General features: G+C 39.1%; 1 protein-coding gene across 2 annotated transcripts in view; it reads left to right on the forward strand.

The window, feature by feature from the left end:
- The window catches only part of ADAMTSL1 (ADAMTS like 1), a 1,021,102-nt gene that overhangs the window by 716,075 nt on the left and 288,189 nt on the right, over positions 1 to 16,838 (forward strand). For both annotated transcript variants that reach the window (XM_060300968.1, XM_030840590.2), the window contains 2 exons: positions 8,940 to 9,014; positions 12,548 to 12,705. In XM_060300968.1, the coding sequence (XP_060156951.1) occupies positions 8,940 to 9,014; positions 12,548 to 12,705 (233 nt within the window). The remainder of the gene's footprint in view (positions 1 to 8,939; positions 9,015 to 12,547; positions 12,706 to 16,838) is intronic.

The raw sequence follows: 16,838 nt of genomic DNA on the forward strand, positions 1-16,838 counted from the left end.
ATTTCCATGATTGGGGTATAGTGTGTGGTATTTCCCTGCATATTTTATCTCAGGTCCCTATTTCAGGAACCATCTTGTAGGGCTGATGCTTTGTCTTCTTTGTCGCTGATTATGTGGTACTTAGTGTGAAGCCTGACACTAGGAGACACTCAAAAAATATCTGTGGAATAAAATAATGAATTTGCTGCTTGCCTGATGACCTGCCAGTTGTCTATTAGCCCTTTATAGAACCACAGAAGAATAGGCTGTGACTCTTCCTACGTCTGGTGCCGTGTACTGCTGACTGTTCAGGTTGGCACCAGCCTAAGTTCTCTGTATTTCTCTTTGACTTGGCAAGTGCAGAGGCATCTGCAAATATTCCATGCTTGCCTGGCCTGCTCTCTCCATCCTACCCTCTTCCCTCAACAACCTTGTAGGTTCCTCCCCATCTTCCTCGGGGAGTATACAAAGGCGACTGTGTCAGCCAAAAGCTTGCGTTAATGCCCCTGCTTGTGGAATGTGAGTCACTTCTCAGCAGAACAAGAGGGAGGCTGCCTGCGCCATGTGGGGGTCAGAAGCCCGCTGCTGAGCGCTGCAGAGCCAAACAGAAAGCTTTCCTTCTACTTGCACTTTACTTGACCTGTGGATCAACAAAGACTTTCTATTTCTAGAAATCCCATTGTCTTAACAGCTTTGAATTGCTTTTGTAAACTTAAAAACCCATGTCTTTATACAAGGCATTTAAAGCTCTGTGAGCCCAGTCTGAACATTTGTTGTTCCTTTTCTATATTCCCCTTACGTATTATGTTCTTCTATGCCACAAACACTTAGCTATCCGAAATTCAACCTTTTCTTTAACAATGCCTGACATTAAAAACAGCTAAAATGTTGTAGTGTGTATAGCATATTCAACATTGTAGAAAACTTGATAAGTGTAACCTTTTAGGGAAGGAATTGAGAGCATATGATTCTAATTTCTCATTCAGCTGGCTATGTGCTAGGGGTCTTGGAGCGTTTAAAAAATAAACGGTGTTTCAGTTCCTATCCTTAAAGAGACTTGGAATAGAGAGATAAAATGATATTTACAAAATACTGTGTTCCATGCTGTACATCTACATATGGTATACATATCTATAGCCATACCTATATCTGTTCACAACAACATTATAAAGTAGGTGTTGCTTTCCCTGTTTTACAGAGAAACTAAGGATCAGAGAAGTTAAGGAACTTTTGAAATTCCTTTATTGAAATTAAGTTCTCCTAAAGACAGTATGTTAAGATTCAGAGAAATTGGCTAGCTTTGGGGATTCCTTTATTTAAATGAAATTCTTCCAGTGATAGGATGGTAATGTATAATATTAGAAAGATATACGTGAAACAGAATTCCACAGAGCTTCTGAATATGCTGGTGAGTTTAAAAATAACTGGCTTTCCCTCGTCTTCTGGAATACCCCCCTGTTCTTTGACCTTGGGTTACTCATTATACTTCTCAGAGGCTTGATTTCTTCATCCTAAAATCGGGATGGTAGCATCCTCTTCGCCCATGTTACAGGTTTGGGGTGAAGGAATAAATAGTATATTGTAGGAGAAGTGAAACTCTTCAGTGCCATGTAAATATAAGGTATTATTGTCACAAGTAGAGTTCTAAATAAAAATGCCTGTGATGTGTTTGGGATGTGTGTAATACACCTCTAATTTTTTAACAGATGTGGAATTGAGGACTGCTTCCACTGAATTATGGCTAAGTTTTCAAGTAGGATGAAAATTAAATAATTTTTAAAATAATCTCTATATCAGTCAATTTTTTTTTAATTTTCGAAATAAAGAGGGAGTGTCAGGGGAATGTTAATAACCATTTATGGGACATTCACTATATATAGTATTAGATGTAGATAGTGTAAAGCAGGGGCCCCCAACCACTGGGCCGCGGACTGGTACCGGTGCAAGGCCTGTTAGGAACCGGGCCGCACAGCAAGAGGTGAGCTGCAGGTGAACGAGCGAAGCTTCATCTGCCACTCCCCATCGCTCGCATTACCGCTTAAACCTTTCTCCCCTCCCAGTGCCCGGCCATGGAAAAATTTTCTTCCATGAAACCAGTCCTTGGTGCCCAGAAGGTTCAGGACCACTGGTGTAAAGTATATTAAAGAACTGGAATGCATGATTTCTGGCCTAGAAAGTTTAAAAAATACAAATATATTCTCTTTTTTTTTTTTTAACATCTTTATTGGAGAATAATTGCTTTAAAATGTTGTGTTAGTTTCTGCTGTATAACAAAGTGAATCAGCTATACGTATACATATATCCCCATATCCCCTCCCTCTTGCGTCTCCCTCCCATTCTTACTATCCCACCCCTCTAGGTGGTCAGAAAGCACCAGGCTGCTCTCCCTGTGCTATGTGGCTGCTTCCCACTAGCTATCTATTTTACATTTGGTAGTGTATATATGTCCATGCCACTCTGTCACTTCATCCCAGCTTACCCTTCCCCCTCCCCATGTCCTCTAGTCCATTCTCTACGTCTGTGGCTTTATTCCTGTCCTGCCCCTAGGTTCTTCCCAACCTTTTTCTTTTTCTTAGATTCCATATATATGTGTTAGCATACAGTATTTGTTTCTTTCTGACGTACTTCACTTTGTATGACACACTCTAGGTCCATCCACCTCACTATAAATAACTCAATTTCGTTTCTTTTTATGGCTGAGTAACATTCCATTGTATATATGTGCCACATCTTCTTTATCCATTCATCTGTCGATGAACACTTAGGTTGTTTCCATGTCCTGGCTATTGTAAATAGAGCTGCAGTGAATATTGTGGTATATGACTCTTTTTAAATTATGGTTTTCTCAGGGTATATGCCCAGTAGTGGGATTGCTGGGTCGTATGGTCGTTCTATTTTTAGTTTTTTAAGGAACCTCCATACTATTCTCCATAGTGGCTGTATCAATTTACATTCCCACCAACAGTGCAAGAGGGTTCCCTTTTCTCCACACCCTCTCCAGCATTTATTGTGTGTAGATTTTTTGATGATGGCCATTCTGACTGGTGTGAGGTGATACCTCACTGCAGTTTTGATTTGCATTTCTCTAATGATTAGTGATATTGAGCATCCTTTCATGTGTTTGTTGGCAATTTCTATATCTTTGGAGAAATGTCTATTTAGGTCTTCTGCCCATTTTTGGATTGGGTTTTGTTGTTTTTTTTTTTATATTGAGCTGCATGAGCTGCTTGTATATTTTGGAGATTAATCCTTTGTCAGTTGCTTCATTTGCAAATATTTTCTTCCATTCTGAGGGTTGTCTTTTCATCTTGTTTATGGTTTCCTTTGCTGTGCCAAAGCTTTTAAGTTTCATTAGGTCCCATTTGTTTATTTTTGTTTTTTTTCCATTTCTCTAGGAGGTGGGTCAGAAAGGATCTTGCTGTGATTTATGTCATAGAGTGTTCTGCCTGTGTTTTCCTCTAAGAGTTTTATAGTGTCTGGCCTTACATTTAGGTCTTTAATCCATTTTGAGTTTATTTTTGTGTATGGTGTTAGGGAGTGTTCTAATCTCATTCTTTTACATCTAGCTGTCCAGTTTTCACAGCACCACAATTGAAGAGCTGTCTTTTATCCATTGTGTATTCTTCCTCCTTTATTAAAGATAAGGTGATCATATGTGCGTGGGTTTATCTCTGACTTTCTATCCTGTTCCATTGATCTATATTTGTGTTCTTGTTCCAGTACCATACTGTCTTGATTACTGTAGCTCTGTAGTATAGTCTGAAGTCTGGGAGCCTGATTCCTCCAGTTCTGTTTTTCTTTCTCAACATTGCTTTGACTCTTCGGGGTCTTTTGTGTTTCCATACAGATTGTGAAACTTTTTGTTCTAGTTCTGTGAAAAATGCCAGTGGTAGTTTGATAGGTATGGCATTGAATCTGTAGATTGCTTTGGGTAGTATAGTCATTTTCATAATGTTGATTTTTCCAATCCAAGGACGTGGTATATCTCTCCATCTGTTTGTATCATCTTTCATTTCTTTCATCAGTGTCTTATAGTTTTCTGCATACAGGTCTTTTGTGTCCTTAGGTAGGTTTATTCCTGGGTATTTTATTTTTTTGTTGCAATGGTAAATGGGAATGTTTAATTTCTCTTCCAGATTTTTCGTCATCCGTGTATAGGAATGCAAAAGATTTCTGTGCATTAATTTTGTATCCTGCTACTCTACCAAATTCATTGATTAGCTCTAGTAGTTTTCTGGTAGCATCTTTAGGATTCTCTCTGTATAGTGTCATGTCATCTGCAAACAGTGACAGGTTTACTTCTTTTTTTCTGACTTGTATTCCTTTTATTTCTTTTTCTTCTCTGATTGCTGTGGCTAAAACTTCCAAAACCATGTTGAATAATAGTGCTGAGAGTGGGCACCCTTGTTTTGTTCCTGATCTTAGTGCAAATGGTTTCAGTTTTTCCATTGAGAATGATGTTGGCTGTGGGTTTGTCATATATGGCCTTTGTTATGTTGAGGTAAGTTCCCTCTATGTCTGCTTTCTGGAGGGTTTTTATCATAAGTTGGTGTTGAATTTTGTCAAAAGCTTTTTCTGCATCTATTGAGATTATCATGTGGTTTTTATCCTTCAATTTGTTAATATGGTGTATCACATTAATTGATTTGAGTATGTTGAAGAATCCTTGCATTCCTGGGATAAACCCCACTTGATCATGGTGTATGATCCTTTTAATGTGCTGTTGGATTCTGTTTGCTAGTATTTTGTTGAGGATTTTTGCATCTATGTTTATCAGTGATATTGGCCTGTAGTTTTCCTTTTTTGTGACATCTTTGTCTGGTTTTGGTATTAGGGTAATGGTGGCCTCGTAAAATGAGTTTGAGAGTGTTCCTCCCTCTGCTATATTTTGGAAGAGTTTGAGAAGGATAGGTGTTAGCTCTTCTCTAAAAGTTTGATAGAATTTGCCTGTGAAGCCATCTGGTCCTGGACTTTTGTTTGTTGGAAGATTTTTAATCACAGTTTCAATTTCAGTGCTTGTGATTGGTCTGTTTATATTTACTGTTTCTTCCTGGTTCAGTCTCAGAAGGTTGTGCTTTCCTAAGAATTTATCCATTTCTTCCAGGTTGTCCATTTTATTGGCATAGAGTTGCTTGTAGTAATCTCTCATGATCCTTTCTATTTCTGCAGTGTCAGTTGTTACTTCTCCTTTTCCGTTTCTAATTCTATGGATTTGAGTCTTCACTCTTTTTTCTTGATGGGTCTGGCTAATTGTTTATCAATTTTGTTTATCTTCTCAAAGAACCAGCTTTTAGGGTTTCCCTGGTGGCACAGTGATTGAGAGTCCGCCTGCCAATGCAGGGGACGCGGGTTTGTGCCCCGGTCCGGGAAGCCCCACGTGCTGTGGAGCAGCTGGGCCCATGAGCCATGGCCGCTGAGCCTGTGCGTCCGGAGCCTGTGCTCCGCAACGGGAGAGGCCACAACAGTGAGAGGCCCGCATACCGCAAAATAAATAAATAAATAAAAAAGAACCAGCTTTTAGTTTTATTGGTCTTTGCTATGATTTCCTTCATTTCTTTTTCATTTACTTCTGATCTGATTTTTTTGTTTTCTTTCCTTCTGCTAACTTTGGAGTTTTTTTGCTGCTCTTTCTCTAATTGCTTTAGGTGTAAGTTTAGGTTGTTTGTTTCAGATTTTTCTTGTTTCTTGAGGTAGGCTTGTATAGCTATAAACTTCCCTCTTAGAACTGCTTTTGCTTCCTCCCTTAGGTTTTTCGTCATCATGTTTTCATTGTCATTTGTTTCTAGGTATTTTTTGATTTCCACTTTGATTTCTTCAGTGGTCTCTTGGTTATTTAGTAGCATATTGTTTAGCCTCCATGTGTTTGTATTTTTTACAGATTTTTTTTCCTGTAATTGATGTCTAGCCTCATAGCATTGTGGTCAGAAAAGATACTTGATATGATTTCAATTTTCTTAAATTTACTGAGGCTTAATTTGTGACCCAAGATATGATCTATCCTGGAGAATGTTCCATGAGCATTTAAGAAGGTAGTGTATTCTGCTGTTTTTGGATGGAATGTCCTGTAAACATCAATTAAGTCCATCTTGTTTAATGTATCATTTAAAGCTTGTGTTTCCTTATTTATTTTCATTGATGATCTGTCGATTGGTGAAAGTGAGGTGTTAAAGTACCCTACTCTGATTGTGTTACTGTCGATTTCCCCTTTTGTGGCTGTTAGCATTTGCCTTATGCATTGAGGTGCTCCTATGTTGAGTGCATAAATATTTACAATCGTTATATCTTCTTCTTGGGTTGTTCCCTTGATCATTATGTCATGCCCTTCTTTGTCTCTTGTAATAGTCTTTATTTTAAAGTCTATTTTGTTTGATATGGGAATTGCTGCTCCAGTGTTCTTTCATTTTCCATTTATATCTTTTTCCATCCCCTCACTTTCAGTCTGCATGTGTCCCTGGGTCTGCAGTGGGTCTCTTGTAGACAGCATATATACAGGTCTTGTTTTTATATCTATTCAGCCAGTCTGTGTCTTTTGGTTGGAGCATTTAATCCATTTACATTTAAGGTAATTATCGACATGTTCCTATTACCATTTTCCTATTTGTTTGGGTTTGTATTGTAGGTCTTTTCCCACTCCTGTGTTTCCTGCCTAGAGAAGTTCATTGAGCATTTGTTGTAAAGCTGGTTTGGTGGTGCTGAATTCTCTGAGCTTTTCTTGTCTGTAAAGGTTTTAATTTCTCTGTCGAATCTGAATGAGATCCTCGCTGGGTAGAGTAACCTTGGTTGTAGGTTCTTCCCTTTCAGCACTTTTACTACGTCCTTCCACTCCCTTCTGGCTTGCAGAGTTTTTGCTGAATGATCAGCTGTTAAGCTGAATCCCCTTAAGATTCCCTTGTATGTTATTTGTTGCTTTTCCCTTGCTGCTTTTAATATTTTTTCTTTGTATTTAATTTTTGATAGTTTGATTAATATGTGTCTTGGCGTGTTTCTCCTTGGATTTATCCTGTATGGGACTCTGTGCTTCCTGGACTTGATTGGCTATTTCCTTTCCCGTGTTAGGGAAGTTTTCAACTATAATCTCTTCAAATATTTTCTCTGACCCTTTCTTTTTCACTTCTTCTCTAGGACCCCTATAATTCGAATGTTGGTATGTTTAATGTTGTCCCAGAGGTCTCTGAGACTACCCTCAAGTCTTTTCATTGTTTTTTCTTTATTCTGCTCTGTGGTTGTTATTTCTACTCTTTATCTTCCAGGTCACTTATTAGTTCTTCTGCCTTAGTTATTCTGCTCTTGATTCCTTCTAGAGAATTTTTAATTTCATTTACTGTGTTGTTCATCATTGTTTGTTTGCTCTTTAGTTCTTCTAGGTCCTTGTTAAACATTTCTTGTATTTTCTCCATTCTGTTTCCAAGATTTTGAATCATCTTTACTATCATTACTCTGAATTCTCTTTCAGGTAGACTGACTATTTCCTTTTCATTTGTTTGCTGTCGTGGGTTTTTACTTTGCTCCTTCATCTGCTGTGTATTTCTCTGTCTTCTTAGTTTGCTCAACTTACTGTGTTTGGAGTCTCCTTTTCACAGGCTGCAGGTTCGTAATTCCCGTTGTTTTGGGTGTCTGCCCCCAGTGGGTAAGGTTGGTTCAGTGGGTTGTGTAGGCTTCCTGGTGGAGGGGACTGGTGCCTGTGTTCTGGTGAATGAGGCTGGATCTTGTCTTTCTGATGGGCAGGACCGTGTCCGGTGGTGTGTTTTGGGGTGTCTGTGAACTTAGTATGATTTTAGGCAGCCTCTCTGCTAATGGGTGTGGTTGTGTTCCTGTCTTGCTAGTTGTTTGGCATGGGGTGTCCAGCACTGGAGCTTGCTGGTCATTGAGTGGAGCTGGGTCTTAGCATTGAGACAGAGATCTCTGGGAGAGCTCTCACTGATTGATATTACATGGGGCTGGGAGGTCTCTGGTGGTCCAGTGTCCTGAACTCAGCTCTCCCACCTCAGAGGCTCAGAGCTGACACCTGGTCGGAGCACCAAGACCCTTTTGGGAAGTCTGAGGTCTTCTGCTCACATTCAGTAGGTGTTCTGTAGGAGTTGTTCCACATGTAGATGTATTTTTGATGTATTTGTCGGGAGGAAGGTGATCTCTATACATCTTACTCCTCCACCATCTTGAAAGTCCTCCTCAAATATTTGAGACATGCCCATCTTTTGGGTCCACCAACATAGATGAAAGTGAAGTTGGAGTCTGAGTATCTGAAATCAGGCAGGACGCGGTCTTGGCAGGGCCAGAGGTTGTCTTCTATTCTTAACTGTCCTGCTCATCCAAGACAGTTACTTTGCTAGAGCGATATCCAGATTTTGTTATAATAAAGTCCTTCTTTGAGCATTAAAAGTTATTTTCTTTTTGTAATTCTACACAATTGCTCCAGTCTAGAGAAATCTGAGGATTTAAGATCGGGTTTTAAAATCAGAAATGAACACTTTCAAATTCTTTTTTTTTTTTTTTTTTTTTTTGTGGTATGTGGTCCTCTCACTATTGTGGCCTCTCCCATTGCGGAGCACAGGCTCCGGACGCGCAGGCTCAGCGGCCATGGCTCATGGGCCTAGCCTCTCCGCGGCATGTGGGATCGTCCCGGACCAGGGCACGAACCCATGTCCCCTGCATCAGCAGGCAGACTCTCAACCACTGCGCCACCAGGGAAGCCCAACAAATTCATTTTTAATGTATCAAAATTCATGTATTTTTTCGAAGGCCAGATCCCCCATGAGTTAGCCAGTGACCAGCTTTTTCAGTATATTTTATTTTGAAGAAAGTGGAAATTTTGATTCCCACATATTGGTGTTCACATTGTAAACACTTTTTTAAAAGATTATTGTTTGGGAGTGTATGTATATCAGTGCATTTATATAGGAGATAATCAGTAATTTTGTATAAAATTATGTGCTTTAAGACTCTGCTTCATTTCTCTCTAGTGGACGACACAGTTGTTGCTATTCCCTATGGAAGCAGACATATTCGCCTTGTCTTAAAAGGACCTGACCACTTGTGTAAGTAAACTCCACTGTTGTCCTTTGGGTATGGGGAATTTTAGTCATTATTATTTATTTATTTATTTATTTATTACATCTTTATTAGAGTATAATTGCTTTACAATGGTGTGTTAGTTTCTGCTTTGTAACAAAGTGAATCAGTTATACATATACATCATTATTATTTATTTTTTGTTTCCAGAAAAGATTAAGATTTAGAAATACAAATCTTAATCCTCTATCATAATATGGTATTTTGAATGCTTCTGTTTATCTTTTGGTTGCCTAGGAGACAGCAGAGACGTCTGTGGTAATTACCTCCAGCCAGTCATCCTGAAAGATACAAAATTAATGTTTCCAATAGGGTGTTCATGAGTTAAGCACATGTTTATGATTTGTGAATATTATTTCTCATTCTCTCTCTTCTTCCTCTCCAGTCATTCTCAATGTTTTCCTTGCCTCACCTCTTTCTTTTTTCTTCTTCTTTTCAACCTTCCCTCCCTCTCCTTCATTCTTTCTCTTTTAATTCCTACTCTTAGGCTCCATTACTTTATCAATTCAGGGGAACACAGAAACTCCAAACAGCCTTAACCCTGTGGCATTTGAAGACAACCATGTGATCTAGTTAAGCATCCCATGTCGTAAAGATAATGCAAGACCCTAACGTCCTGAAGATAGCTTTTGGAATTCAAGATTGAAGGGTAATCGTAACCCCAAAGAACAAATGGTAGCATGGTCCCACCAGAGTTTGTGCAAGAATTGATCTTCAGTCATGGCAAGCCAGCAGTACACAGCCACATCTTTTTTTTTTATTACCATGTAGTGCTGTTTAGATGTAGACCTGTAAATTACAAGCAGAAAATTATAGACTATTAACCAGGGAAGGGGTAGGAGAGGATATGTTAGCTTTTTCTGCAAAATTCACTTTCACTGAAAGACTTCACTTCAGTTGGTCCCTTGAGCATTTCTGATCTCCTCTGCTATGATTTTTCCTAGGTTCCTCCAAAGCCATCTATCATGTTCTGCTCTCTCTTCCCTCCCACACACATGCCTAAGAAGCCAATTTAGGTAGCATGCATTATCTTTTGGCAATTGGATTATAAATGAAATCATTCCAAAAAGACAAACTGGACAAATTGGAGCCTGTGAAAGTTCAGATAGCCGACAGAAGCCTTTCTAAAAATAAAAATAAGTACATTTCATGGGAAAGGTGGGCTTTGAGAGTTCATGTGACATAAAGGAATAAGTAAAGTACAGTTCAGGCGAGGTCAAAAGATGCTGAGAAGCCACGTTACATGGATCCAAGTGCTTTTCTAACCCTGAACATCCCCCCAAAATATATTGCTCATGTGTCAAAGGATGATATATGTGTGTACACTGTTACCATTCAAATGATTTGTTTTTCCTCTTAAGAATTGGACAGAATTAACTGCTGGTGTAACAACCTCAGTCAGAAACAGTATTTTTCTACGCAGTGAGAGGCTAAAATAAAACATCCAGACTAATGCATCACCAAGTGGGCGACTTACTCCTCATTGCAAAACAAAGAACCCAAGGGAAGAGGTGTAAGAGGAAAATTCATTTTTATAAATGAATTAGTCTAGCCTCCCAGACTTACTTTATGATTATTGTGAATTAGTAAAGAGGATTCATTTTTATAAATGAATTAGTCTGGCCTCCCGGACTTCCTAATTATGTGATCACTGAGAAGCTGAAGAATTGGCCTTGTTTGGTTTAATTGCTCTAAGGATTTGATAGGTAAAGTGTCAGATGATAGTCATAAATGATTAAAAGCAAAATGGAATCTGCTTTTTCCTTCAAAAGGCATACTCTTGGTAACATTTGTATAGCCAAGGAGGTTTCTATTTTTTTTTTGCTATTTTGTTTTTGTATTTGGAATATAACTCAGCAAAATGAATGTGTAAATAAATGATGCCTTGTTTCTCTGGCAACCCTTTTACCTTCACTCCCAGAAGCTGGCCCAGTATGGGACCAACCTCAGCAAGAGTTAAGGAGGGCCAAACGAGAAGAGTAGACCGTCTGTCCAGGTCCAGCTCATCTTTAATCAGAAGTACCTGGGAGGTACTTCTGGGAGACCTGGTGATAAAATTGAATCAGATACTCAGGCTTAGACCTCCAAGAGTTTTCCAAAACTAGGTTAATGTAATGTCCTGGAGATACTTCCACAAATGAGTGCAAATACATGGAAGGCAGCTCGAGGAGTGAAGGCTAGAGGAAGGAGATACAGAGATGCTACTGCCTTCCTCTGATGACAACCACTGTGGTTCTCCCACTCCAGCGTTCTCTCAATGTGCCTTTTATTCTGTGAGGTCCTCTCAGCCCTGGGACAGGGGAGGAAAGCCAGACCTACTCCCAGAGAAAGGCTACGGGACTTCATCTGAGGGGCATGGGCATTTAATGGGACACCAGCATTTTCTACCTGTTGGTATTCCTTCTAGTAGAGAACTTGAAGTAGACAACATCTAGAATAATTTCGTGCAAATACATTAGGTACCTTAGTGCTTCCAGAGACCTTAAAATTGTCCTTAACCCCAAAACCTCAATCTGTAAAACACATAAGAGGGGAGTCATTCTGATTGAATGTGGGTGGGAGACCCAGATCCCTACCCAGGCACCCCATCTTTCTGCTAAAGAACCCCTGCCAAAACCAAGGGTCCTTGTGCAAGTTTTACAAACCATCGTTAGACTTAGTCTGTCCGTCTTTCATCACACAGGAGGCAATTATTCTAAAATACTCAATCACATGAGAACTTAACCTACTTTGAAACATATATATCATAATTACCCTCATCCTCAGCACGCTCTGACTTCCTAAAACAAAAGATGCTTCCTAGGCTTTGTCATTGGGCAAATTCAGATCGGAGTGCTCCAGGGATCAAGTTCCTCTCTCTGTCTTGAGTTCTTGTGAAACATCATATATGTGTATAAGGCTGAGTGAAGTAATAAAAAGGATTTTAAAAAGAAAGAGAAGTAAAGAGGATAGTTAGTTCCCTGTCCTTAAGTCACTATAGTTTCTTTATTTTGAGCAATACCACAATTCAATAAGTAACCAGAAAGTATAAATAAATACAAAGTAATACATGAATATCAGGTCTCACAGTGAGTGCTGAAGGAACTCAGAGAGGCACCCTGGGCCTCATAGAGCAAAAGGGAAACTTCAGGGTATTCTAGACGGAGGGCCATAAAGCCTGAAATCAATAAGATATGTATGGGAGACGGTTTAGTCAAAAGAATAGGATTGTGATAAAGTAAGGTACCCAAAGGAAGTCATCCAGGGAATCAAAGATTTCTTGACAGGGAGCCCTGAATACTTGGCTAATGAGTTTTAAAATAACTTCATTTGCTGCATAAATTCCTCTGTGATCCAGAGGTGCCCATATATTTTGTTTCTATCACATTTCAATTATGTCAGCCATATAAAGAGTAATACTTCTCCCTGACAAAGTTCTTTTGCTTGAGGTGTGCTTGCATGTGGTCTGTGGTAGCCCTGGGAACATCTTTCTCTCCTCTTCATGTGTTTGATTATGTAGATCTGGAAACCAAAACCCTCCAGGGGGCTAAAGGTGAAAACAGTCTCAGCTCTACAGGCATCTTTCTTGTGGACAATTCTACTGTGGACTTCCAAAAATTTCCAGACAAAGAGATACTGAGAATGGCTGGACCACTTACGGCAGATTTCATTGTCAAGGTAAGCCCATTTAGGTACCTTGTTTTCGAGCTACCTCCAACTGGTGTTACTTATAATCCCCTGAAGAGAGAGAGACTTTAGGTTTTGACATAGATTTGGAAAGCTTGTTATCCAGGAAATGTTTAATTCAAGGGTGTTGAGCTACATCCTAGACTTTATAAGAACATGCAAAAATTTTAAGGTTCTAGGAAAAAAAAAAATATATATATATATATATATTTGTGTGTGTATAAGTTAATAAAAAGACCCCACTCAAAAAGCCAACATATCATTCGTTGAGGGATATAAACTGTTTTTAAAACAACTTAGGATACAGTCGTTGACTCACATAAGGTATCTGCTGTCAAAGAGAAAGATTAATTAATGATCTATAGGCTTGATCATGCTTCCAGTTGCAAGGTTTTTTCCCCTCTTCTACTGGCAGCAATACCAAGTTGTTTCCTTCTGTCAGAGCTTCCCTACTCTTCAAGGTAATATAAAACACATTGCTGGAAGCAACATACATGTTCTGTAGGAAAAATGTACACACTAGAAGACCGTTTGGGAATACCAGTAAAAATAAAGCATATTTTTGCCTTCAGTAAGTCAGAAGGACCTGAAGGATTTCAGCTGTAAAGCTGTAGAACTTGTAATGTGTCCAGGACTCCATAAATTTCTCATCATAGGATCTGGAGCCAGAGGACATTTGATTTAAGCTAAGGCTTGATGATCCCATGGCAGCTGGAAGTAAGGATGCATGTTGGAAATGTGATAGGCAGTGAGGCTGCATGCAAGAAGGGTTCCAGAGTCCGTCCTCTGTCTCCATCTGCATGGTAGCCCCTTTAATCCAGTCCAGATGCCAGTCAAGAAGCCACAAACCGTCAGAGATAGCTCCCAATAGAAGTGATGTGGTAGGTAGTTAAATAATTTCAGTTGAACAAACAAATACAGTAAAAGAATGAGAGATGCTTTAATTTCTTGAAGCCCTTAGAATAAACCACTTTTACTAATTTCCCTAGTAATTTTCTAGAGTTAATACACAGACTGAAAATATAGAATGGATTTCAAGTAATATCGTACATATTTGAACAGTTCACAGAATTGTCAAATGCATTTCTTATGTCCAGCTGCCTTCTGCACATCACCCACAGGTACAGTGAGCTCAGTGTGTCCAAAATTGGACTTGTCTAGCCCCAGAAACCTACTTCATCTTCTTTAATTCTTATCTTGTGGAACAATACACTATTTACCCAGCCAAATCAGAAACCTCTGATTCACACCAATTCCCTTCTCCTATACACCCCTAGTTAGACATTAAACTTTGTCAGCTCTACCTCCATACCATCTCTGAAGACTGTTCTTTCTTCTCCATCCTTGCCACCACTGTCTTAGGTTAGGTCTTTGAATTTCTCACCTGAACTAATGCGATGGGCTCTGAATTAGCTTCCCAGCCTCTGACCCATTGTCCATGTTACCTTCAGAGTGAGTTTTCCAAAAACCGGAGTGAGTTAACCCTATTCGTGCTCCTGCGTTGCCCCCTCACCTCCACTCATTGCTTTGGGATTAAAATGCAAATCCATAGCCCAGCATCTGTTACTCTCAATAATCTGGATTCTGTCTACCTTTCCAACCTCAGCTTTGACTTTTCCTCTCTGTTTCAGTCAACTGAATGACTGGCAAGTCCCCCAACATCTTGCACTCACATAACGCATTACCTTTGCGTAATGCTGTGTCCTCTGTCTGCGATGCTCTTATCTTTTCTTCCCCCATTTTCTTCACTAACTCATACTTGTACTTCAGGACTTTCTCCTTCCAGAAGCATTCTATGACTTGACCTCAAATTCCAGTTTCCATCACATCTCCCCTCTTCGTGTTCCTCAAGGGCAGGGGCAGAATCATATCTGTCTTCATATCTCCGTAAAAATTCTGACAAGTGCTGGATGAATAAGGGACTTTTACCACATGGCAGTTGCTGAAGTGGGACAGTTGTGACATCTTTATCCTTCCTGAACGGACACTGAATCTGAGGGAAGTTGAGTGATGTGCCCTAGCTCACACCAGTGACAAGCCGGGACCAAAGATCATGTCTCTACTTCTGGCTCAAAACCCTTTTTAGTATTCTGTGTTGCTTCTAAGAGGGTATTTTTTCTTCTATGTATAAATGTACATATTAAAGGAAAAATGAACTTTGAGGAACTTTTTGATGCTTTTCTAGATTCTTGGCACCTGTAAGTATCTTCTTTCAGAAACAGGCTGAGCTATCATTTTACTGTCTTTTGCATTATATCCTCTTTGGTGACCTAGGTTCAGGTTGCAAATGAGAGGAGATTAAGGTTTCATTAGAAAATATCAGGATCAAATAAATGTAAACTTATTCTAAAATAGATTATATAATTTTTAAATACTTTTACTCAAACTTGAAAATGAGCCAGATAATGTAAGGAGATACAGGGAAAAAGAAGAAAATTACCTTTTTTGCCAGTGATTTATAATAAAGCAACATTTTCTCCCTTAATTTTCCCCAGGAAATAGCTGAAAATGAAAGATTGTCATTTGCTTATTTGCCATCTTTCATGATTTAGGTGCTTAGAAATTATACACATAGTTTGTAATTCAGTTTTCAGTGTCATTCAAAGTATAATCTCTTTTGCATTATACATTAATTTAAGTAACAACTTCCTTTCTAAATGAAATGCATAGGGATCAGAATGGTCGTTTATCAACATCTCCTTGGAAGTTTATTGCCAAAGTACCATTTTTGTTTATTTAAAAGGAAAAGACTTTTTTGCACGTAAGGAAGATTTTCTCACAGTGAGAATTCTTATATATTACGATTGGTTCCAAAATTATTTTTGGAATCTCTTTTCCTGGCCGCCTTTAAAAATGGACTAAACGCTCATCTTACCTCCTACGGGAACATGTCTTCCAAAAATTTGTACTTCATACACTGGCTATACATTTTTGGCAATGCTAGTGTAGAGGGGTAAAAAGGATAAACACTCTAGAATTTTGTATATTCTCCTACTTACTGGGGGTGTGACCTTGAGTATGTTGTTTCACCTCCTTGAGCCTATTTACTCATTTGAAAAATGGTGATAAAATCTCCCCCCATAGAGCCTTTGTAAGGAATTGAATGAGATAGTGTGTATAAAAGCAAACAGAACCAAGTGACTTCCTTTCCATCTCTTTCAAATGCTTTAACTTCCAATCAGACTTATCACGATACTCTGTCTACACAATGGTAGAAAACTGCTTCTCTGAAGATAGTCAGAGGCTGATTGATTTACAAGTGGTACACCCAGGAACAGTTTGGCAGGTATAGCTCTAACTGCCATAGAGGTGGGCATAGCCTGGCTGTGACACCTATAATCACATTCATTGTTAGGGGTGATTGGCTATTGGCTAGATGATTGTCTGGCTTAGCATACTCTTCTTCCCTTACCAAGCCATGTGTATCTTTTCTGAAGCTACTGACTCAGTGAAAGATAAGGACCTTCCCAGATTAGAAGAGGGGTTTTTTTGGTCATAGCCCAGTCTTTATTCGAACACTGAACTTAGCTCTACTTGTGAAAGCAGCTAAGGTATATTTATACATACTCGGTTCGTGCCCATTTTTAAAATTTAAGAAAGCCATATTAGCTGGAGAGAAAAGTGACTGATGAGTACCTAAGCCACCAAAGTAGCAGAAGTACACAGCATAATAGTAAACCATCAGCGTATTCAAAGCTAAGAACACTGATTCACAGTGCATGCACTGACGATCAGAGAACAGGTATTTCCTACAGAGGATAATTTTCTAAATGCATTACACTTCCACAGTTGGGGAATTTGGTTAGGAAGATCAGCATTATCCCAGTTTTTGCCTAAGTACTCTAGGGAATAGAAAGCTAGTGTTTCTATTCTCAAAGTTAGGGCATTAGGCAGAGCTGATGCCTTCATATTTCTTTCTGGACAGCCTTGAGCATTACCCTGTACATAATTCAGCACACCCCAGAATTGTTTTTATTAAAGGGGGCACAATAGGAGGGGGCCCTGGACAGAAATCACACATGCAAAGTTATGAGAGTTCACTTCATCAAGTAAGTTTATAGAACTTCCATGTATATTCTTCTTTCAAGAGATGCTTTCATGCGTGGGGCAGATTGATTTCGAAA

Source organism: Globicephala melas, chromosome 6 (genome assembly GCF_963455315.2).
Source record: "Globicephala melas chromosome 6, mGloMel1.2, whole genome shotgun sequence".
NCBI lineage: Eukaryota > Metazoa > Chordata > Mammalia > Artiodactyla > Delphinidae > Globicephala > Globicephala melas.